Source organism: Salvelinus alpinus, chromosome 11 (assembly GCF_045679555.1).
Source record: "Salvelinus alpinus chromosome 11, SLU_Salpinus.1, whole genome shotgun sequence".
NCBI lineage: Eukaryota > Metazoa > Chordata > Actinopteri > Salmoniformes > Salmonidae > Salvelinus > Salvelinus alpinus.
In genome coordinates this window covers 54,457,233-54,481,254 of record NC_092096.1, presented here as the reverse complement: position 1 = coordinate 54,481,254, position 24,022 = coordinate 54,457,233, and the positions used below count along the sequence as shown (strand labels likewise).

Genomic DNA, 24,022 nt, shown 5'->3' with positions numbered 1-24,022 from the left:
TCGGGAGGGAGGGTGCGGGCAGCAATCGGTTGAAGAGCGTGCACTTAGTTTTACTAGCATTTAAACGCAGTTGGAGGCCACGGAAGGAGAGTTGAAGCATTGAAGCATGTTTGGAGGTTTGTTAGCACAGTGTCCAAAGAAGGGCCAGATGTATACAGAATGGTGTCGTCTGCGTAGAGGTGGATCAGAGAATCACCAGCAGCAAGAGCGACATCATTGATACAGTATATACAGAGAAAAGAGTCGGCCAGAGAATTGAACCTTGTGGTACCCCCATAGAGGCTGCCAGAGGTCCGGACAACAGGCCATCCCATTTGACACACTGAACTCTATCTGAGAAGTAGTTGGTGAACCAGGCGAAGCAGTCATTTGAGAAGCCAAGGCTATTGAGTCTGCCGATCAGAATGCGGTGATTTACAGAGTGGCCTTGGCCAGGTCGATGAAGACGGCTGCACAGTACTGTCTGACTACAGCTCAGCGTTCAACACCATAGTGCCCACGAAGCTCATCACTAAGCTAAGGACCCTGGGACTAAACACCTCCCTCTGCAACTGGTTCCTGGACTTCCTGACGGGCCGCCCCCAGGTGGTAAGGGTAGACAACAACATGTCTGCCACGCTGCCACACTGGGGCCCCTCAGGGGTGTGTACTTAGTCCCCTCCTGTACTCAATGTTCACCCACGGCTGCGTGGCCAAACACGACTCCAACACCATTATTAAGCTTGCTGACAACACAACAGTGGTAGGCCTGATCACCGACAACGATGAGACAGCCTATAGGGAGGAGGTCAGAGAACTGGCAGTGTGGTGCCAGGACAACAACCTCTCCCTCAATGTGAGCAAGACAAAGGAGCTGATCGTGGACTACAGGAAAAGGTGGGCCGAACTGGCCCCCCTTAACATCGACGGGGCTGTAGTGGAGCGGGTCGAGAGTTTCAAGTTCTTTGGGGTCCGCAACGATCTATCATGGTCCAAACACACCAAGACAGTCGAGAAGAGGGCACAACAACACCTTGTCCCCCTTTGGAGACTGAAAAGATTTGACATGGGTCCCCAGATTCTCAAAAAGTTCCACAGCTGCACCATCGAGAGCATCCTGACCGCTTGCATCACCGCCTGGTATGGCAACTGCTCGGCATCTGACCGTAAGGCGCTACAGAGGGTAGTGCGTACGGCCCAGTACATCATTGGGGCCAAGCTTCCTGCAATCCAGGACCTATAGACTAGGCGGTGACAGAGGAAAGCCCATAAAATTGTCAGAGACTCCAGTCACCCAAGTCATAGACTGTTTTCTCTGCTACCGCATAGCAAGCTGTACCGGAGTGCCAGGTCTAGGACCAAAAGGCTCCTTAACAGCTTCTACCTCCAAGCCATAAGACTGCTGAACAATTAATCAAATGGCCACCAGACTATTTACATTGACACAGCCCCCTTCATTTGTTTTGTACACTGCTGCTACTCGCTGTTTATTATCTATGCATAGTCACTTCACCCCTACCTACATGTACAAATTACCTCGACTAACCTGTACCCCCGCACATTGACTCGGTACCGGTACCCCTGTATATGGCCTTGTTATTGTTATTTTATTGTGTTACTTTTTATAATTTTTTACTTTAGTTTATTTGGTAAATATTTATATAATTCTTTCTTGAACTGCACTGTTGGTTAAGGGCTTGTGACAAATTAAGGGCTTGTGACAAATTAAGTTGATTTGATTTGACATCAAATTAATGTTATATAATGTACTGTGTGTGTGTGTGTGCGTGTGTGTGTGCGTGTGTGTATGTGCATGCGTGCGTGTGTGAGCGTGTACTGTATACAGATTATGTGTCTATGTGAAGTAGGAATGACAAGAATCTTTTTTGGCTTGTACCCATGAGAGGGATGCTATATATATCTGCAGTATGAGAACTGAACTCGCTCCCCTCTCCTTGCAGTCCTCCTCTCTCACTTTCTCTCCTCTTGTTAGAGAAGGCCCAGTCACTGTAATTACCCTCTACATACACAACACACACATATACACACACACACACATCCTTAAGGACCCCCTGCAGTCCCCTGTCTGACCCCACTTACCTTCCCCTGCGATAGAAGAGGAAGAGGGATTCAACAGGGAGACATACACACTACTTCAGTATACATACTATATACAATACTGTACTATGTGTGTGGTGGGCTGGGCAGTTGTGTGTGTGTGTGTGTGTGTGTGTGTGTGTGTGTGTGTGTGTGCGTGCGTGCGTGCGTGCGTGCGTGCGTGCGTGCGTGCGTGCGCAATGTCTATACACACCGTCACATACTGGATTTATATATTCCGGACTCTGACATTGTGCGTTCTGATATTTTTTAATTTTTTTCTTTAGATTTTTGCTGGATGCGTGTGATGTATTATTTTGCATCGTTTGGTATCACTGTTGGAGCTAGAAGCATAAGCATTTCACTGCATCGGCAATAACATCTGCAAAATCTGTGTTTTCAACCAATAAGATTTGATTTTTGATTTGACACACTGCTTCAGCCCTTAACCCCACACGACACACACACTCACACAGCCTCCCAAGTATGGAGTACATTGATGACTGAAAGCTGTGTAGTTTGCAACTCCCTCAAACAGACATGCATAGGATAGTAGATCATGAACAGTGAATACACTCAGCAATAGATCTCTCTCTAATGCATTGCTCTGAACACACACTCAATCCATTTGTCTTTGACACGTCATTACAGCACTTGCATTCAAACACAAAATCTCACTTTGACATAGACCTCATTCTTCTATTAACTTTTTCTTTCAGACAGTCATACAGTATACAGCATTGAATGAACATTCATTCTCACGTCATAATTGCCTGTGAATAGCATTTCCACATTTTGTTACGTTACAGCCTTATTCTAAACTGGATTAAATTGTTTTCTCCCCTCATCAATCTACACACAATACCCCATGATGACAAAGCAAAAACAGGCTTTTAGACATTTTTGCAAATGTATTAAAAATAAAAAACATACCTTATTTACATAAGTATTTAGACCCTTTGCTATGAGACTCGAAATTGAGCTCAGGTGCATCCTGTTTCCATTGATCATCATTGAGATGTTTCTACAACTTGATTGGAGTCCACCTGTGGTAAATTCAATTGATTGGACATGATTTGGAAAGGCACACACTTGTCTATGTAAGGTCTCACAGTTGACAGTGCGTGTCAGAGCAAAAACCAAGCCATGAGTTTGAAGGAATTGTCCGAAGAGCTCCGAGACAGGATTGTGTCGAGGCACAGATCTAAGGAAGGGTACCAAAACATTTCTGCAGCATTGAAGGTCCCCAAGACCACAGTGGCCTCAATCAATCTTAAATGGAAGAAGTTTGGAAACACCAAGACTCTTCCTAGAGCTGGCCGCCCGGCCAACTGAGAAATCTGGGGGGGAAGGGTCTTGGTCAGGGAGGTGACCAAGAACCCGATGGTCACTCTGACAGAGCTCCAGAGTTCCCCTGTGGAGAAGGGAGAACCTTCCAGAAGGACAACCATCTCTGCAGCACTTCACCAATCAGGCCATTATGGTTGAGTGGCCAGACGGAAGCCACTGCTCAGTAAAAGGCACACGGCAGCCCGCTTGGAATTTGCCAGAAGGCACCTAAAGGACTCTCAGACCATGAGAAACAAGATTCTCTAGTCTGATGAAACCAAGATTGAACTCTTTGGCCTGAATGGCAAGCGTCATGTCTGGAGGAAACCTGGCACCATCCCTACAGTGAAGCATGGTGGTATGGCAGCATCATGCTGTGGGGATGTTTTTCAGCGGCAGGGACTGGGAGACTAGTCAGGATCGAGGCAAAGATGAACGGAGCAAAGTACAGAGAGATCCTTAACGAAAAGCTGCACCAGAGCGCTAAGGACCTCAGACTGGGGCGAAGGTTCACCTTCCAACAGGACAACGACCCACAGCCAAGACAAAGCAGGAGTGGCTTCGGGACAAGTCTCTGAATGCCATTGAGTGGCCGAGCCAGAGCCCGGACTTGAACCCGATCTAACATCTCTGGAAAGACCTGAAAAAAGCTGTGCCCTGATGCTCCCCATCCAACCTGACCGAACTTGAGAAGATCTGCAGAGAACAATGGGAGGAACTCCCCAAATACAAGTGTGCCAAACTTGTAGTGTCATACCCAAGAAGAATTAAGGCTGTAATCGCTGGCAAAGGTGCTTTAACAAAGTACTGAGTAAAGGGTCTGAATACTTATGTAAATGTAATATTTAAATTTTTTATATTTGATACATTTGCAAAAATTTATAAAAACCTGTTTTTCATTGCCATTATGGGGTATTGTGTGTAGATTGATGAGGGGCGAAAACGATTCAATTCATTTTAGAATAAGGCTGTAATGTATCAAAATGTGGAAAAAGTCAAGGGGTCTGAATACTTTCCAAATGCACTGCATGTCTAAGCCTTTCTCTACCGTGTGTGTGTGTGTGTGTGTGTGTGTGTGTGTGTGTGTGTGTGTGTGTGTGTGTGTGTGTGTGTGTGTGTGTGTGTGTGTGTGTGTGTGTGTGTGTGTGTGTGTGTGTGTGTGTGTTGTCTGGGGAGGAGGAAAGTTCAGCAGCAAACTTTCATGTTGTGTGTGTCCTTGCTTTTGTTGACATACTCCTATCCTGCTGAGGTGGTGGATCTAAATATACTTGTGTGTGTGTGTGTGTCACATGCTGCCTGTAATAACTGAGCATGTGTTTGGCATTATTATAGTACCCATGTTGGTGACTCCTGGGGGTTTGGAGCGACCAGCCATTTCTGTCCCCAAAGAGCCAGAAACCTGTTACAAAATGATTGTAAAGAAACTCCATGAGAGTCTATATCGATGTTATGGCAGAGAAAATACATTGACTTATCAATAGGAATCAATATCAGTAATCATCAATATTATGGATGTTATAAATACTTTATATCTGGTTATAAATGCTTTAGTCAGTTCAAAACATGTTTTTATTCTTCTGTATTTGTATTATATTATATTGAGACAGTATATCGATTATAGATCATATTACTGCTATTAGACCAACACGGGATCTTAAGACTGTAGTACTATAGTGGCTTTCCCTCCCTTAGTCGTTAGAGACTAAGTAGATGGAATATAATAGCTATGGCGTCAGGATAGTACTTTGTCCAAAAATAGGCTTTCAGACGGAAACGCTGTCCGGGTGATCAACCGGAAGGTCAGTCACGAGGCGAGCCCACCTTTTAAAAAAGCACGGAGGCAAAGGCTGAGAAACATTCTCCGGTAGTCGGGGGCGGGGCTAGAGTCGGTGGTTATTCGGTGCCAGTTTGCGTTGTCAGGGAATTCCGGGGACGTGCGGTGACGTCAGCGAGTGGACGAATGGAGCAGGAGGGGCGTTTGTGTGTGGAAGAAGCAGCCAGTGAGTTGGTGTGCCTCTGTACTGATAGCATCATAGTTTGCGCACCGAGCCAAGAGGCTTGTCCCTTTAAAACACAGCTCGGCTCAGTCAGCGCAACCCGATCCCACTGGCTTATGTCGGGAGAGAGCAAGAACGAGACAAGGACTGTAAAAAGAGCGACGGCAGGGAGAAAAACGAAATAATAAAAAGATGATCTCGCACGTTGACTGACACTAGAATCATTTCAAAGCCAGACAGAGACATTAGTCGGGCGTCAAGTAATACAAGTTTATGAGAGCTTTGAAAGGAAGCGAGTGAGACAAAGTGAACGCTGTAACGTTCTGCCGGCTGGGTCAGTTGTCTGAGTAGCTGGCATCTATCTGCACAGAGAGAAACTTGCGGATACATACAGCCCCAACTAGTTACTGCCTGGATTGAGGAAACTCAGCAAAATTCACTACACCGATAGCCTGCGAAGAAATCATCCTTGTTTGTTTTGGTAATATTCTCAGCGACATCCTCGAGGGCTACTCCTGACGACTGTACGTGAATACCTTGATAACTACTTTCTTATGTGAAACACTGTTCGAGCTGGTTACTTTTTGTTACCGTACTATTGGAATGTACCATTTGAATTTGTATCTCGCGTTGCGCTGTGTCCACACTAGAGACATAGACATTTAGCCGTTGGCAGTTCTTGGGATATTGGACGAGTTTGTGGTTATTTTCGACACTGGTAAGTCGTCAGAATTTAGTCTTCTGTAAATGTCTACGTCGGATTTTAATTGTTTTCTCCTCTGTTTGCTCGTGTTGATAACGCGAGCGCATTTTCATTAGTGACATTTTGTTGACAGAGTGGAGAAGCTGATATTCAATGAATGGTTAGGCTACAGCGTAGCAACAGTTAAATGAGTTCTCGATGAAACCGGAAGACTTGCTTGCTCACGCTGCCTTGTTAATTCTTGAGCGACTGTCTCGATGATTAGATCTGGGATACGTCGCCTATTGTAGTTCCCATAATAGCTCATATGCCATGTCATAGTCTACATAATAGGTTGACTGTGTCAATTAGAACAAGTCTATTCTCTTTCTAATTTGTATTCATATATCGATCGTTGATGGTTGTGCGTTTTGTTGAATTTATTTTGACAGTAAGGTTGGTGGCGGGGAGGCAGTTCGGAAACATAGCAGCATCCCGCGTGTGTTTGTGGGACAGATAGAGCGGGTGCTGTAGATGCAGGGAGAATGGGGGAGAAATAGCTTGTGTAAGGATCTCCCCTCCTCCATGCCTTTGTCTGTGGGAGTACTAAGCTAAGGGCTGACTGGAGAGTGTTGAGTGGGGATGGGCAGGCAGGACAGAGGGAGGTAGGCAGGTTGACTGGTTGCTTTATAAAGTTAATGGGTTGCCCCTACTCAGACCTTCATCGCACACACAGCGGAGTTGAAAGGAAGTCATTTGCATCGTCCAAGGGGGAGGGGTACTGTTTCTGGTCTGGTTTTAGAGTTTGTCTCAAAACACCTCTGCCTGGAAGAGCCGTCAGAGATGAGAAATGGCCCAGGACAAGCAATTGAAACACGCATGGGAAAATGTGGCGAGTGTTGTGCTTTTTCTCAGTTAGCCTATAATTGTTTGACAGGAGTGTAGCCTAAAATTTAAGCGTTTATGCGAGAGCTCAACTCGGCCCTATGCATTTTATGGGCCGTTATAAACCGAGCCTTATTCTAAGGACCGAAGTGTGCTGGCATGGGGTCGGTGAAACATTTTGAACGTCCACTTCCGATTTAATGGAAACGTAACGAGTGTTGCGTTTGTGGTTCTTTGAAGTATCAAGCTGTAAAGTTAGGACAGGCAGAAATCAGCTTACAAAAGCTCTTATCACTCTTATCTTACAGCTCTTTGGTTTCTTGGCAGAATAGTAGCCTAGTAACTGCTTCTTGCTCTGGTTTGAATCACCCGCCCCCTTTCGTCCCGTCCCGTGATCTGAATGCGAGTGAATGAACAATCACCGCCCATTCTACTACTTCTATGACGAACATGTACGGTTAAAGTTGTACACACACCACATATTTGTATGCAAAAACGTGTTTCGTTTACGCGATGAGGCTCGTGTAATGCAGGCTGTATCACATCTGGCCGTGATTGGGAGTCTCATAGGGCGGCGCACGTTTGGCCCGGGGTAGGCCGTCATTGTAAATAAGAATGTGTTCTTAACTGACTTGCCAAGTTAAATAAAGGTCAAATAAATCATACGGATGAAAGTGGAGACAGACAAACATCCTGTTACCCAGTTTGTCTCAGTATAGGTGATGGATGGAAGTTTTTTTTGGCAGATGGTGGTTTGAGATGGTTGGTGGTATGAAGGTAGATGCCAGGTGGTGTTTGTAGCATGAGCTTGGTTGTAGAAACAGGTGTAGTGTGTGTGTGAAAGGTGTCAGTGAATGTAGGACGTGTTTGTGTGGCTGCTTAACGTACTTTTACACCCACTTTCATTGCCTGTGAGAAAACAACATCCATATTAGGTGTGTGGTAACCTGGGTCAAATGCGAGGGGAACTAAACTCTATGAAACCACTATTTGTCAGAGACCACACCAAGCCTTGTTTTTTTTTTTTGTTGACCAGAAACGAAGTGTGTCATGTCTTCACCAGGGAAGTACAGCAGAACATCAGTCCTGCGGCAAACAATAACATGAGCCCTTCTCCTTTTTCGAACATCTAGCAGGATATTTGATAACAATCCAACGTATTAACAGGTAGCCCTTAAGGACGAAGACTTGTATGTGTTGAAAAGAGCGAGAGAGTGGATGAAAATAGAGAAGTAGTGAAAACCGAGAGCTGGAGAAAGAGGCGAGGCCAGTCTGTGAACGGTCCAGTGTTCTTTGGGCTAAATGAACAACCAGTCCAGTCCGCCATAACAAACGCATGTCTGTGTGCATCATTCTCACTGTGCTGTATGTCTGTTCAGACAACTAGAACTGGCGTAATTACCAGCTGTTCCTATAAACACCGGACTGGACGGTAGCTGTACCTCATCTGGCATTAACTCTGCTAGGGAAAGTTCAGTCCAAGAGGTCTGACGATCAGTAACGTTCTCTGCTCTGTTACGTACACACACACACACACACAGAGGTGGGCGTGTGTTGAGGGTCAGGTGGACCTTAATGTTGTTGTTCAGTGGGGACCAATCTGTACTAGGGAATGGGAAACGGTGGAGAGGTCTTTCTTTAGAAAGTAGTTTCTCTCTCTCACTCCACCGTACTAACCATCCACCACCACGCCGCCGAAACCACGGCAACCGTTGTCTCGGAAACAGTCTGCTCTGTTAGTGTGTGTGTGTTTCTGGGGGTGCTAATCGAGGTGCTTACTTGTTTGTGTCTCTTGCTCTGGATTCTGGAAAGTGAGGTCTAGGGCTAGTACTGAAGACACTGGGGGGGGGGGGGGGGGTGTTCTGTCCCATTTTTGTTCCCCACATACAGGGAAACAGGGTGTTTCGCTGAGATGTTGTGATCGTCTGTGTTCGCGGAAACCGAAGGCAGGTTGGAATTTAAGTGACGGCACTGGGGAAAGTGAGAGTCTTTGATGAAGTGTTGTGAACATGTAAACACGCGCACATGAAAGCGTGTGATCATTCGGTTATCAGCGACCACAGAATATCACAACCCATTTTTAGATGGTCACAAACACTGTTTTCAGTCTCAGACGTTCCCATACTGAGTCACTGCTTCACATGCTTACCTGACACACACACACACACACACACACACGTGTCAGTGTTCGGGTGAAGGCATGGGCTCTGGCTCTTTCTGTCTCTCTCGAAGTCACGCTGTTTCTGGAAAACGAGAAACGGTTGAACGTCACTCCTTTTCTTCTAAAGTCCTCCGAAATCTCTTCCACAGAACAAGTGACATGTGCCTCAGTGACTGACTGAACCTTCCTCAACAGACACGTCAGTCAGCGACCCCTACTTTTCTTCCTCTTTTTTTTTTGCTTGCAAACGACCGAGAAAAATAGCCTTTGAGCCTTTATCGTCAGTTACCATTTAAATGACCTGCCTCTGATATATTTCTGTTTATCTGTGTTAGATGGTTTAGTCATTGGTCAGACACGTGGATTTCGTCATGTCTGACACGGATTCAAAGGTTTTTAGAAATGAACCCCTGTTATTTGTTTTCTATTGACATGTTTACTCTCATTCCTCACTCACATATTTAGGCGACACCTTCGTTTACACACAAACGCGCACACACACACACTATCTGTTGCACAGGAAACCACTACCCCCTCCCTCTCCCCTCAAGCCATCCACACCCACATACACTTCAGGGAGGCCTAGCTACTTCCTGAAACTCTGACGGTAGCTTCCTGTCTGATCTCATACCAGCTTCTTCTTCTCTTCTCCTTTTTCTAAACGTCACACCCGTGCACCACATCTGTGTGAACCGTCCTGAACCGTGAGAGATCTCTCTCACACACACACACACACTCTGACAGTTGTCCAAAGCACAGGTGCGATAGCAGTTAGATAAAGCAGCTCTTGCTGTTTCCATCTTCTCAAACAGCCCAAAGCGGCTGACCTACTTTCAACTCTGTGCGGTAGTGTAGATGGGAACATTTCACCATGTCTGTCGTTCGCTGGTGTTGGAGAGGGTCCAGAGGAGGGTGTTGGGCCAGGCTCTTCCCCAGAGTGTGATCCGCGACTCTCAGAAACGCCACTTGTTCTCTTTCGACTCCAGCCGGGAGCACAATCCAAGTTCTCCAAAAGAACGGGATATGAGCGTATTTTAACCTCCGAGAAAGGGCTTTCGGCTGAATCCAAGAGAGGGCATTAAGCTAGGCGGAGTCCTAAACTTAACAGGCCGAAATTTGCACATACAAACGCTACCTAATTGTCAGCTTGTCAACCCTGATTTTTTTTGAGGGGGGGGGGGGGGACAGTCACAGTTAAAGGCTTGGTAAATGGGTGAGAGGTTGCGTTTGCTGTGTTTCTGGGGTTGATGTGGAGCACTTGGTTTATTTATTAGAAGGCCCAACCACTAGATCTAGACTGCGCTACAGTGCTGTACTATAGTTAGTATGGCGGAAGAGAGTTGGCTCTGTCCTCAACTGACCCTCTATCCCTGCTGGAGGATGTTCTGTGTGTGTGTTTGGCTGTATCTCCCGGTGTGTGTAGGCGGTAGTGTGTGTGGGAAAAGCTTGAATGCGATGGTGACGAGCTAGCCTGCGTCGCACGCACATACACACACTGTGGGAGCCTGGCAACAGGACGGACGCAGGCGGGCTGTCTTGTTCCTGGCGGTGTGTGTGTGTGTTCCCTCCAGAACTCAATCCCTATCATGGGCCAGTTATGTAATGGACTAGTGTCCCTCCCTCATCCCTCGCTCTCTCCCTCCGCCAGATACGCCAGAAGCTTCTCTCTCCCTCTCCCCCCTCGCATCGCTCTTATCAAGTTCCTCACTGATCTCCAGGCCTCTGTCAGGAACTAGTGTCTGAATGTTGTCATCCTCGCTCTCTCTCTATTTCTGTCTGTCTGTCTCTCTCTCTCTCGCTCTGTGTGTCTGTCTCTCTCTCTCTGTCTCTCTGTCTCTACCATAGTCAGTTATCTATTTTTAACTGAGCTCTTCTGTCTGTTTGGCTCTGGATCAAACCACTATATGAGGCTGGCAGGGGAGTTCTGTGTTTGGGATGGCTCTTACTAGAGTCTGGGGCCTAGAGCCTTTTCTTTTGTCATTGATTTGGTCACTGGGCTTTGCCTTTAGCTAGGCAGAAGCTGACTTCTAGTACTTGGCTAGTGATCGCCGTGATATCACAGAAGTGAATATTTAGTTTTTTTTCTTTATAGATTTGGACTGGGGCTATGGTTTGCGACTTGGAATAGCGATGCCCCTAGCCTTGCCTCCCTCTACCAGAGCGGTAGCCGTGTGTGTGTGTGTGTGAGTGATGCGGTAACCAGAACGACGGAGGCGTTGATTGGAACTTGTCTTTGATGTCTGTCGCCATGGGGGTTTCACTGTAACCCAGGTGACATAAGGGGGCTACCGGTGGGAATTCATACATTGTAATGTTGAGCAAGATTCTTCGTTGTAATGATATTTGTACTGTTGAGATTGAGGGGTGTGTGTATGTGGTAACTTCAACGTAGTTAGTTGGAATTGCCCCGACTTGATTAGGGAAATCGGCAACAGCACAACAGAATTTGTGTTCTGTTGCCCCCTCTCCCTTCTCTGTGACTCAGTATTTGGGGGATTCCTCTCTTAGGCAGGGGTTTTATGGCAATCTACCTACCTCGCATTCTATTTCACCGTAACACCGGTTCACTAACCATCGACGATTCCGCCTGAGAAATTCCCTGTGACATCACAACGTCGCTAGCGACACCCCCGGTCACCTGACCGTAAGTGGCGTCATAGGGGAGGCGGGGTGTAGTTTGGGGTAAGCCCTTTTCACTGGCGGGGGGTTCCCCGTGCTGTGGCGCCCCGGATGCAGAGTATCGCAGTACATACACACAGCGTTACTGATTAGTGACAGATAACCAAATGTAATAATACTATCTCTACGCGCAAGGCAAGTTCAGCTTACAGATATGATCCGTTGTCACATAAAAGGGAAGAAAGACATGAACAAGCACAGGTCTCGGTGTATTTTAATACAATAGTGTCTGATGTTTGACTCTCGCTCATCTCCAGTGTTCAGTTCCCTATGCTGCTTGTTTTTCAGTTTCACTTTCTCAATCCACAGCACACACATCTGTCACATCTCAATCAGTTCAGTCACAGCTCAATCCACAGCACACACCCTATATAAAAGTGGAATTGCAGCCTTCTTCATTCTGATCTCTCTTTCCCTTTTTTCCCTCTCTTGCTCTCCCTGTCCCCTCTCTCTCCTCTCTGTCTTGTTTCACGTGTGCTAGTTGACGACACGTTGTGTGTGTGTGTGAGAAAGCCCTCACCCGGGTTTCCACACACAACGCGTACAGGGTAAAGGAGAGGAAGAGGAGGGCTGATTTTCTTTCCTCTCCTCCTCCAACAGTCTCCATGTTCCTAGTAAACGTGGGAGAGGGTGTGAGAGAGAGAGAGAGAGAGGATGCTACAGTCATACTGAAGCTGTTTGTCCCTGTCTGTCTCCTGACTCTGACTGACAGATGAAGGCAGTGTTAGAAAGGTCTGGCTATTGTCTGGTTTCTGTTCCTTGTCATAAGGAAGACCACAGGAAGACCACAGTCTGATGGAGCTGTTGTGTAATTGTGACTGTGTTCGTTTTCATGTGAGCAGATGTTGCTCGACAGACTGTTTTTGGCTGCTGTCTGCTTTAATGGCGGTTTGAATGTTACATTGTCTCGTTCTTCTGATTGGTCCAGGGCTGAAGAAATCCCAGCGATGATTGGCTGTCGAAGCTGAGACTCGACAAGACAGAGGATCTTGAACTAGGTGCTATTCTGAAAGGTGAGTGTGTGTGTGATGTGTGTGAACATATGTATTTTTGTACTTGTCTGTGGGAATATGTTAACCAGCCAGAGCTGTTTATGATCATCTGGTCATGGGCTATCTTTACATGGGTGTGTGTCTGTCTGGTGCATCGTGATCACACACACGCTCGCCGAGAGAGGGGGGGGGGGCGCTTCAGCATGGCTAAGTGTTGTCTTTATTTCCGTCTCTGGAAGCTAAAAACGAAGCACCCGAAATATCTTCTCCCTAGGCTTTTTATAGAGGGAGAGGGCTAGACCCACTACACACGCCAGTAGAGCTAATTTAGGAAGCAACACTGACTGGAGTGGGGAGCGTTCTGCTGAGCAAGAGTGGCTCACAGAGTGTGTCTGTTTTGAGCAGGAATCTCCTTTTTTCCCCACTGTAGGCAATGTCTTTTATGTTTGGACCACGGCCTTTTTTTCTGCTGTGTCTTTTTTCTGTTTCCTTGTAATTGTGTGTGTGTGTGTGTGTCTCATCGTGTGTGTGTGTGTCTCATCGTGTGTGTGTGTCTCATCGTCAGTGTGTGTGTGTCATCGTCAGTGTGTGTGTGTGTGTGTGTAAGAATATATGCCAGGCTCATTTCTGCCATGTGGGTGTGAGATCCAGGCAGCACAGCCTGTGCTCTCATCGTCAGCCTCTCTCTCTCTCCTTCCCTGAAGAGCGGTTTTATTTTCTTGTTAATCTATCCTCCAATCCTGTTCAGACTGTCTGTGGGGCCTCCCCCCTCTCCCTCTCCATCACGCCTGTTCTAATGGGATTAAAACCAGGTGGATTCAATACACACGGAACACTAAATACACACACACACACACACGGAACCATTGGCTAGTCTAAGGATTACAGTAACCTCCGTGCTCTCTCCTAGGTCTGGTAACTCCCCCAGGAGCCATCTGCTCTGCTAATAATCCTACAGTAGAGCTTCCATCGCCCCCTAGGGGCAAGGACACAGTACAGCACTACCAGAGTACACTAGCAAATACTGACAGATGGGCAGACACAGTGGTCAGTACCTGGAGGAACAGACTGGTGTAAAAGTTGTTTAAATTGGCCGTTTTTACGGCAGCGGAAACAGTTTCTACACTAGATTCTCTCCACCTACACCTCGACGCATCACATCTTTAGTTCTAGAGGCGCGTAAGCGCTCCTCCCCAATCCTCAGCAAACGTTCCATAGCTAGACGTCCTCCTTGCGCCGCTCTCTCTTCTGTCCTGTTTCGTCAGTCTCAACCCCTCGCCTCTGTCTAGTTCTAAGTCACACGCTGAATTATACAATGGAAGACCTACTGGAAGGTCTTTCTGTCTCCTTCCCTCGCTCTGTCCATATTTCTGTCTAATCGTGTTCTCTCTCTCTCTCTCCCTCCCTCTAGTTCAACTGGCTGTATTGTATTGGTGCTGAAGACGTGTCGAGGGTCTTCCTTAGTGTTGGCGTGTGGCCTTCTCTGCTGCGGTGGAGGGCTTCATAGACGCAGCTAGTGTGGTGAGTCGACAGTCTAAATACTTTTTTTGGGCAACCCTCAAATGCCACGGTTTTGTGTGCGGGTTTCTTACATGTGCCCTGTGTATTGAACGTGTGTGTGTTGAGTCCTGTCTCGTCTGTCTCCCTCCAGGCTGGATGCATCACGCAGTAGAGCAGTTTGGCGGGCGTGGCACACGGGACTCCTTCCCTCTGGACGGACTCAGCCGGGGAACATGGGCTACCGTGGGCGGCCACGTCACCTGGGCGCCACCTGCCAGGTATGTTAAGTCTCCACGGCAATTGACAGCCCCCACACACACACACACACACACACACCAACAGTCAATGAATTACACTTACACTGACTGCCTTAGACTCGTAGTCCCTCCCTTGAGGTTTACGTTCACAAGTTCAGACAGTTAATTGTTCTTCTAGGTTAAAATGAATATTTGTATTTGGTCAAATTGGTCTCGTCTCAGAGGATTTGGCCCTGGTCTGACCTTTGCACTTGTTTTCTCTACCAGGTGTCCGCCAGGTGTCAATCAACACCAGCTCCTACCCCATCTACCGCCCAGTCACATGGGTGGACTGAACCACCCCGGTAAATTCTTCAATAATGGGTGAGTCCGGGCATATATTCCATTGGGCAACGTACTGTATTCCATACTAGAATCAGATGGCTGTCGTCTCCTCCATTCTCTCTGGTCTTTATCACAGGCCTTCACGACTCCAGGCTGTAGTCATCTGACGGTCTCTCCTTCCCTCCGTGTCTCTGTTCCCCGCCAGGCCCGTGCAGGTGCGTGGCGGTGAGAAGCAGGAGCTGGCCCAGGCCATGTTACCTGGCCTCCAGAGAGCGGACCAGCAACGCCTCCCTCCTCCCCCTCACAGGGCGTGGGAACAGCCGGGTCAGATGTACGAGTCGCCCGCCCATCCCCATCCATCCGTGCCCCTGCCCAGCGACCACGCGACCCGTCTGCATGGCGGGTATAGCCCCGGGCCTCCCGCCAACCTGCCCCCCAGGCCCAATCAGCAACTGAAGGTGAGCGAAGGAGCCAATGATATTGTCATACAGGAAGAGTGTCGATAAACGAGTGGCCTATCGGTGAGCGAGGAGGAAGGTGGGTGTCTTGTTCGGAGAGAAGATGAAACCCTCTCTCTTTTTCTCGCCGTCTCTCTCTTTGTCTCGCTGCCAGTATGTGGACCCTCAGGAGCAGCATCTTCTCAGGGGTCCGACATCGCTGGGTGACGATATGTGGGCTCAGGTGCAGCAGAGGGGTTACCCAGGGAAGATGTTGGGAGGGCAGCTGAAGAGACCGGCCCCCCCTCTCGGGGAGTACTCGGTCATCCGGCACACCCCGCCCCCCTCCCTGCACCCCTCTCGCCCCAATGAGGACTGCCCCAGTCCTAGCAAGAGGAAGAGGATCTCTGAGCAGGTATGTGGATGATTTGAAACCATTAAAATGTACTTTACACCAAAAGTTGACTCGTAAAGGATAAAGAAACAAAGTCTATACTCTCTCACATGTAGAATCGGGTGATTGCATAGAATAATTTGACATTTTCTGATATCTAAACTTTGTGGTTGTTATTTGACCATGTTGTTTAGATGGGATATGATGTAGTACCTTAACGCTGCTCTCTCCAGGTTCTTCACCCAGGCATACAGAGGTTCCCTGGCCCAGGAGGGCACCCCCTGCCCCCACAGCAGCAGCCCCTGTCCCACTACCCCCCTCCTCCACCCAAACCTGCTTTCTGGAACCCCATGCACAAGGCGAGTGGCGCCGCCTGGGCCCAGCCCGAACGCAAGAACGGGTCCCCTGAGTTCCAGGTCCGAGCCGTAAGAACACTTAACACTGCTGCTCTATCAAGAACGTGACCAGATGGAATGTAGCTATACAGATGGATCTTTTTTTTGTTTTTAGTTTGTTTGTTGAGACGCAGTTTGGAATGTCAGGTTATCGAGGCTCCCCTAGCTTTCCCACATTCTGAGCCATCATGTTAATCGTCTCTATCCCTCTCTCTCTCTTTCTCTCTGCTAACAGGAGTCGGTCAAGTCCTGCATGGGCGGCTACACCTACAAGCCTCCCGCCCCCTCGCCCATCTCCCCACCCCTCACCTCCTCCCCGGGAGGCTACCCTCAGAGGCACAGCGGGCCCCACCCACCCCACAAGCCCTCATTCTCACCTCAGGCCCTCAATCAACCCCCCCACAACAACCCCCACAGCTCTCACCCGCAGTACCCTAAACAACCAGCCCCACCTCGCATGGGGATGGAGCCCAGGGGAGGTCCTCCTACCCCCCAGAGAGGCCCTACCACTGGGGGCAGGGGAGTCAACAACCATCCGCCTCCTCACCACCACCAACCTCCAGCAAGGGGGGACAGAGACAGTAGGGAGCCCCCCCAACCCTCACCAGCAAACCACACCGGCGTGCCTTACAGCCACAACCCCCACTTCCAGCCCCACCCCGGGCTGGGCCACACTGCTCCCCACCCCCCTGCCAGCAGCACAGCAGTACCTCAGCAGCACAACCCCACTCCCCCCCACCACGAGGACTGGAGACCCCAGGGACAGGGTCAGGGCAGGCCACAAAACAACCACCCCATGGTGAGTCCCAGGTTCCCGGCAGAGCGAATGTTGCACCCCACTGCTACTAACTCCTCTCCTTTTGTTAACGTGGGATTATCATGTGATCTCCGCCTTTTTCACACTGTACTTATTTGCAACATTCTGAATTGACGCCCGGCCAGCTCACTACCCCCTACGCAGTTAATGTAGACCTGAAGAGATCGGGACAACTCACATTTTACCCAGCTATGGGCCAAATGTGATTTAGCAGAGCGGTCAGTTTAGAATTGATTGGGCTTAGTTAATTGAGCAATAAGGCACGAGGGAATGTGGTATACGGCCAATATACCGCGGCTAAGGGCTGTTCTTACGCACGACGCAGCGCAGAGTGCCTGGACACAGCCCTTAGCCGTGGTATATTGGCCATATACCACAAACCCCAAGGTACCTCATTGCTATTATAAACTGATTACCAATGTCATTCGAGCAGAAAATATATATATATTTTTTGTCATACCATGGTATACGGTCTGATATTCCACAGCTTTTAGCCATTCAGACCTCTAACCAGCCGGTTTCTAATGTTACTTTACACTTCCAAGTCCATTGTTAATTGATGTCCTTTTTTTATTTATATCGTTATCAGTGTATCAAATTACTTTTTGCTAGGAAACACTGTAGGAAGTGTACGATTGTGCCCCAAATCTGGTCAAAAGTAGTGCACTATATAGGGAATAGGGTGCCATTTGGGGCGCATCCTATGTCTATAGCTCTCAATCTCCAGTGCATTAATCTAGCATGTCTCTGTTTCTCTCTACAGGAGTCGGGTCACTACAGGGCAGGGCTGGTACCTCAGGGGCAGCAAAACCAGGCTGGGGAGACCCGGGGTCCCGCGTCCCTCCAACACCATCAGCACCCCCACATCAGCCCCCCTCAGGTTCCTACCAGAACCCCCGTCATCATCTCCACCCCCCAGGCCTCCTGCTCACAGTCACAAAACAACCGCTACAACAACAGTAGTAGTATTACTGGACCTGCACTCTCCACTGTGACCACAGCACCACCTGCTGTGTGTTCAGCTAACAGCACCTGTAGGAGAGGCAGGGAGACGATGTCACTGCCCCACCAGTCCTCAGCTGCATCTCAGCTGGCGAGAGACCCAGAGAGGGGCCCCATCCACCCCATGCTGCACCCAGGGTATCAGGGAGCCCACGCGGGCACTGCCAACCACCCACACCGGGCGCCACCCAGGCCCCAGCAGCAGCATTCCCCTAGCCAGCACCACCAACAGTCTGTCCAGGGGAAGTCTTACTACGGACGGTCTGATCCTGATGGCACTTTGGCCTCCTCTTCATCCTCCTCCTCGTCATTCTCAGGACACCAGAGGGCAGGGGAGAGCGTCATCACCAGCAGGGGGTCTCACCCCAGACCCCTCACCCAGACGGAGGTCACTAGCTCGCCCCTGCACCGCCTCATGCCCGCCCCCCAACCCCACACTGTCAGCTCTGCCACTCAGCCAGCCTCCAGCCCCTCCTACTCCAGACTCTGTGCCCAGCCTGCCCCCCAGGCTACCACCACCTCAGCCAAGGGGTATCTAAATTCTCGACCCCAGCCACCTCCACCATCAGCCCCCCAGTCCATGGAGGAGGCTCTGGATAAACTGGATGCTGAGCTGCAGGGTCATATGCAGGCTGAGGAGAGGAGGGAGAGAGAGCAGGAAGAGAGGGAGCAGGAAGAGCGGAAGAGGGAGAGGGAGCAGGAAGAGCGGAAGAGGGAGAGGGAGCAGGAAGAGCGGAAGAGGGAGAGGGAGCAGGAAGAGCGGAAGAGGGAGAGGGAGCAGGAAGAGCGGAAGAGGGAGAGGGAGCAGGAAGAGCGGAAGAGGGAGCAGGAAGAGCGGAAGAGGGAGCAGGAAGAGCGGGAGAGGGAGCAGGAAGAGCGGAAGAGGAGGGAGCAGGGGAAGAGGAGAGAGTTGGAGAGAGCGGAAGAGGAGAAGAAAAGAAGGGAATGGGAAAAAGAGCAGGAGGAAAGGAAGAGGAGGGATTTGGAGCGAGAGGAAGAGGAGAGGAAGAGGAGGACTGAGTGGATGAAAGAGGAGGAGGAGGAGAGGAGGAAGAAGGTGAAGGAGGAGATGAGCCGGAGTAGTAAAAGGAGAGAGGAGTCTGCCATCGAGAGTCTGGAGAGACTCCTGTCCGGCAACCCCTCTGCTCCTCCACCTCCTCGCCTGTCCACCGTCTCCTCCTCCTCCTTTGTCCCATCCCCCCCCAGCCAGTCATCCTCCTCGCCCCCCTACCCCTGGCTGAGCCGGGGCGGGGCTCCCCCTTGTCCCCCAGGCCAGGCACCACCACCTCCCGCCCCCCTGGAGATGTCACGGCCGCCCCCTCTCACCCCCCAGACGGAGTACGCCAGGGAGAAGCAGAGGCAGAGAGAGATGTGGGGTGAAACCCCCCCCTCGTCATTACACACTAGTAACGTTACCTCGGGGAACAACGCCCTGCCCTCGTTGGGGCCCTCTTATCCCAACCACCCCTCAAATAAGACCTTGACGCAAGGTGCCCCCCACCCATCCAAAGACACCCCCCATCCCAAGGAGAACGCTAGTCAGCAGGCCCGAGGAGGCGCGATGGGCGCTGTGGATCCCCTCCACACCTCCAGCACGGTCACCCTCCGAGAGCCCCCCAAACTCTTCCAGGCGTTCCCCAGGGATAGCCTACCGTCTGGGCCCAACACCTCCAGGACCAACGGCAGCACGTCCAGCACAGGGGGCCTCCTCCACAAGCGCATGCCCAGCGGAGGCCTAGGCAGCCTGGGTTGCAGCAACGGCGACTCTGACAGCACCCAGTTTGAGGAGGAACCCTTGGAGCTCTCAACGTTACTCCCGGACGGTCTGGCCAACATCATGGCCATGCTGGATGAGTCCATCAAGAAAGAGGAGGAATCTCTGTACTGCAGCGACCGAAACGGCGCTAGGGAGACCATCATAACTGCCTTTGTTGCTATGCCGCCGGCTAAGAGCTACCTGTGCGCCCCGGACCTCATTCCAGCGCCCAATCAGCAACCGCAGGATGACTTTATTGGGACGAACGTCCACGCCAGCCCACCTGTACTGAGCCGACAGGGCTCCCTGGCCTCCCCCTGTAGCCGGACCTCCTCCCTCAACGAGGAAGACGAGGAGGGTTGTCTCGCCCTGAAACCCCCTTTGGAGCTCCACGAGCCAGCCGTCCCCCTCAACTCCGACCCCCAGTCAGGGACTAACTACAGCCACAGCGACCTGGCTAAACTCTACGGTCTCCCGGAGCCTGTGAAGAGCGAGGGTGACGACGAGGATGAGGAAGATGAGTCGGAGACCCCGTCCAGTTCCCCTCCCCCGCCCCAGAGGCCCCACCTCCACCAGACGGGGGTGAGCAGCACCTTCAAGTCCCAGGCCGCCCTGGAGAACCAGAAGTACGCCTACCGAGGTGGTCCGTTTGGCCGCCCGCCCCCCTCCGCTCTTGGGGGGCTGAAGTACTCCTCCTCCCTCTCTCTGGGTCCCGACATCCAACAGCAGCAGAATAGCACCTCCCCCACCTCGGATTCCACCAATCACCCAGGCTTCATGCCGTCGTCGGCCCCTCCCCTAAAGACCCGCCCACACTCCCCCTCCAGCCGGGAGGCAAAGAGACAGGTCAACATCAAGATGGAGGAGCCTGATGTCTGGAGAGATGGGAGAGAGGCCATGGAGAAGAGGCTCCATTCCTCGAGGGAGGAGTCCAAGTGTTATCCCTCTACACAGCCCATCAAGATGGAGCCCAAGGAAGAGGTGACGCTTACAACCATCTCAGAGTCTTCTCTGGCCGAGCTGGGCCGAAGCTGTGAGGTTCTCCTGACCCGACACTCCAGCTCCCTCTCTAGCAAGAACACCTCCGACAGGACCAAGACTGAGCTCAAACAGGAGGGCAGGCACCACAAGCCTGAGAGAGAGCGGGAACGACACCGAGAGAAGGATGGAGAGAAGGAGCGGAAACCCGGCCGGAGCAAGAAGCACGGGGAGAGGAAAGAGGGGAAGAAAAAGCAGAGGGAGAAACGAGAAGAGATGTCCTCCTCCTCCTCTTCGTCCTCTCACTCCTCCTCCTCCAGTTCCAGTTCTAAACGGCACAGGCACAAGGAGAAGAAGGACCACCGGCGGATCCTCGGGAACCTGGACCTTCAGCGTAAGGAGATCCGGGAGAAGGACCGCGACCGCGTTCGCGCCGACATGAGGAGGACGGAGGCTGGGTCCACCAGCGAAGGTGAACCCTCCGAATGGGCGTCCCATAGTAGTGAAAGAAGTTCAGGAGTCATGTCCTCTTCTCAGGACAGAGGGGCTGGATCAACGCTGCAGGGTTCGGCTGCTGACTTCATGAAGCTGAAGGCCCTGTCGGACGGGCCGCCCAAGGAGCTGAAGATCAGGCTGATCAAGGTGGAGAGCGGCGACCGAGAGACGTTCATCGCCTCTGAGGTGGAGGAGAAGAGGACACCCCTGGAGGAGATCAGCATCGAGAACACCGCCGCAGAGGTCATCAGGGCCTGCAAGTGAGTATGGAGGAGAGAGGGATGGATGGCGGTGTGAACAAGGCAAGGGTGTAGTGAGTGAGCGAGTGAGTCTTACCAACGAGAAGTTAAGCGGGAGTTACATTCTAGTTAATCAATTTCTAAAAAGACAGTAAGTTAACTTATTGCTACAGTTTGTGACGGTGTTTGGTCTTAACATTTGTCTCTCTCCCTGTCTCAGGGGTGCGAGGGTGAAGGGGAAGTTCAGAGAGTCCTACCTGCTCCCTGCGTTCTCTGTCAAGCCCCTGTTTACTACAGAGCCCCTCCCACGGGATAAACTCAACCCCCCCACGCCTAGCATCTACGTAAGTCGATCGTCATTCGCCATAACACGAACCACCGGTTACTGTAGCTAATTTCATCTTCACTCTATTGGATTTTTCTCATTTCACCCTCTTGCTTTCTCTTTGAAAGTGTGTGGCATGATATTAAGGACGCCTTTTTGTGTACCTGTGCTGCCCTCTTCTGGTAGAAAAATGCATCTGCTATTTGTGACGGGTACTAACTCTTCTGTCCTCTTTCCCCCTCTCTAGTTGGAGAGTAAGAGAGATGCCCTCTCCCCTGTACTACTGCAGTTCTGTACTGACCCCAAGAACCCTGTTACTGTCATCAGAGGACTGGCCGGGTCCCTACGACTCAGTGAGTTTATATATATACACACACACACTATGTTATCAATCATTTATTTAACACCGACACAAACACACTATCTACCACACGTGTTGGAGTAATCAAAGGACTTGGTACCGTTTCTTTTGGGAGTCCCTTTATGCAGGTTAGAGTTTTTCGTCATGAATCTTGTTCTGGAGGCAGCTCTGCAGTGTGGTCACTAGCTGGCACAGCCACAAAGTCATGATATAACCCAAACACATTCTGACCCTAATGCCTAACCTTAACTTGAGACAAAAAGCACTTTTCCCCTTCTTTTTTTCATACATTTGTACAATTATAGCCAATTTTGACTTTTTGCAGCTGGCCTATCTAAGGGGAAATTGCTCAGTTCTGCCTCCAGGACAAAACGTCAACCTGCTCCCTTTAGGTCATACCATGTCATCCTTTAGTATGTTTGTATATTAAACCCCCTTTTTTTATTTCTCTCTCCTCAGACCTGGGTCTGTTCTCCACGAAGTCTCTGGTGGATGCTAACTCTGAGCATGCTGTGGAGGTGAGGACCCAGGTACAGCAGCCTGCTGATGAGAACTGGGACCCGAGCGGCACGGGGCAGACCTGGCCCTGTGAGAGCAGCCGCTCACACACCACCATCGCCAAGTACGCCCAGTACCAGGCTTCATCCTTCCAGGAGAGTCTGCAGGTACAGACCAGACTCCACACACACACACACACACACACACACACACACACCTCTTATATAATACTTACTTCTACCCTGTCCCTTTCTGTGTCTTCAGGAGGAGAAGGGTAGTGATGAAGAGGCTGAGGAAGATGAGGAAGACAAGGAGAAGACGAGTAAGGAGACCAGCCCCGAGACATCTAGCAAAGAACCCACAAGTAAAGACGCTACCAGTACCGAACAGAAACCAGTGGGGAAGATAATCAAGTTTGGCACCAACATTGACCTGTCAGACCCCAAGAGGTAAGCTGGAGATGGATGCGTTGTATTACCGCATAGAACATGTGGAACTTTTTCCCATTTGTTCCAGAACTTTCCTCTTTGGTTTTGCTGACCCCTACTGGTCAGGTCTTAGTATTACATTATTACATAAACCCCTCCCCAAAATCACTGAGGCTAAATGTCTATTGCTAAGCAAGGCCATGTGCAGAATCACTTAGTGATGATGGCATCGACGCCAATACTGCTGCTCAGATTTGAAGTTTTGTTGGCCAATTTGAAACAGACAATAACCCTCTCTCCCTCCCCTTCTCCCAGGTGGAAGCCCCAGCTGCAGGAGCTCCAGAAGCTTCCGGGCTTCATGCGCGTAGCGTCCAGCGGTAACATGCTGAGCCACGTGGGACACACCATCCTGGGCATGAACACGGTCCAGCTCTACATGAAGGTCCCCGGGAGCCGCACGCCAGGCCACCAGGAGAACAACAACTTCTGCTCTGTGAACGTCAACATTGGGCCTGGAGACTGCGAGTGGTTCTCTGTGCACGAAAACTACTGGCCGGCCATCGACGACTTCTGTGAAAAGTAAGTTGATACTTTTATCGTGATTTCTTGAATGCGCTGGTGATGACGAGGTACAAGAATATATTCCTAGTCAGTTTTGCCCGTTTTGAATCTGCGCTTCCAAGTCACTTGAGATGAGCTTTCAAGACCGTACTAGAGGTCGGCCGATTATGATTTTTCAATACCGATACCGATTATTGGAAGACAAAAAAAGACGATGCCGATTAAAAAAAAAAATAAGGTATTTATATATATATATATATATCATACACACACACACACATTTTTGTAATAATGACAATTGCAACAATACTGAATGAACAATGAACACTTTTATTTTAACTTAATATAATACATAAATAAAATAAATGTAGTCTCAAATAACATGAACATATGTTAAAACGAACCACCAGCTTTCATGGGTCTTCAATATTCCCAGTTAAGTTTTGGGTTGTAG

The 24,022-nt window shown here is 49.9% G+C and overlaps 1 protein-coding gene across 6 annotated transcripts in view; it reads left to right on the top strand.

Moving 5' to 3' along the window:
* The window catches only part of LOC139534451 (lysine-specific demethylase 6B-like), a 165,273-nt gene that overhangs the window by 136,030 nt on the left and 5,221 nt on the right, over positions 1 to 24,022 (top strand). For 3 of the 6 annotated variants that reach the window (XM_071333609.1, XM_071333610.1, XM_071333611.1), the window contains 14 exons: positions 12,738 to 12,822; positions 14,213 to 14,322; positions 14,453 to 14,579; positions 14,826 to 14,921; positions 15,088 to 15,340; positions 15,495 to 15,734; positions 15,947 to 16,138; positions 16,344 to 16,907; positions 17,689 to 21,416; positions 21,616 to 21,739; positions 21,968 to 22,073; positions 22,541 to 22,746; positions 22,844 to 23,028; positions 23,323 to 23,586. In XM_071333609.1, the coding sequence (XP_071189710.1) occupies positions 14,458 to 14,579; positions 14,826 to 14,921; positions 15,088 to 15,340; positions 15,495 to 15,734; positions 15,947 to 16,138; positions 16,344 to 16,907; positions 17,689 to 21,416; positions 21,616 to 21,739; positions 21,968 to 22,073; positions 22,541 to 22,746; positions 22,844 to 23,028; positions 23,323 to 23,586 (6,080 nt within the window). In that variant the 5' untranslated portion in view covers positions 12,738 to 12,822; positions 14,213 to 14,322; positions 14,453 to 14,457. The other 3 variants (XM_071333612.1, XM_071333613.1, XM_071333614.1) reach the window with 3 other exon arrangements.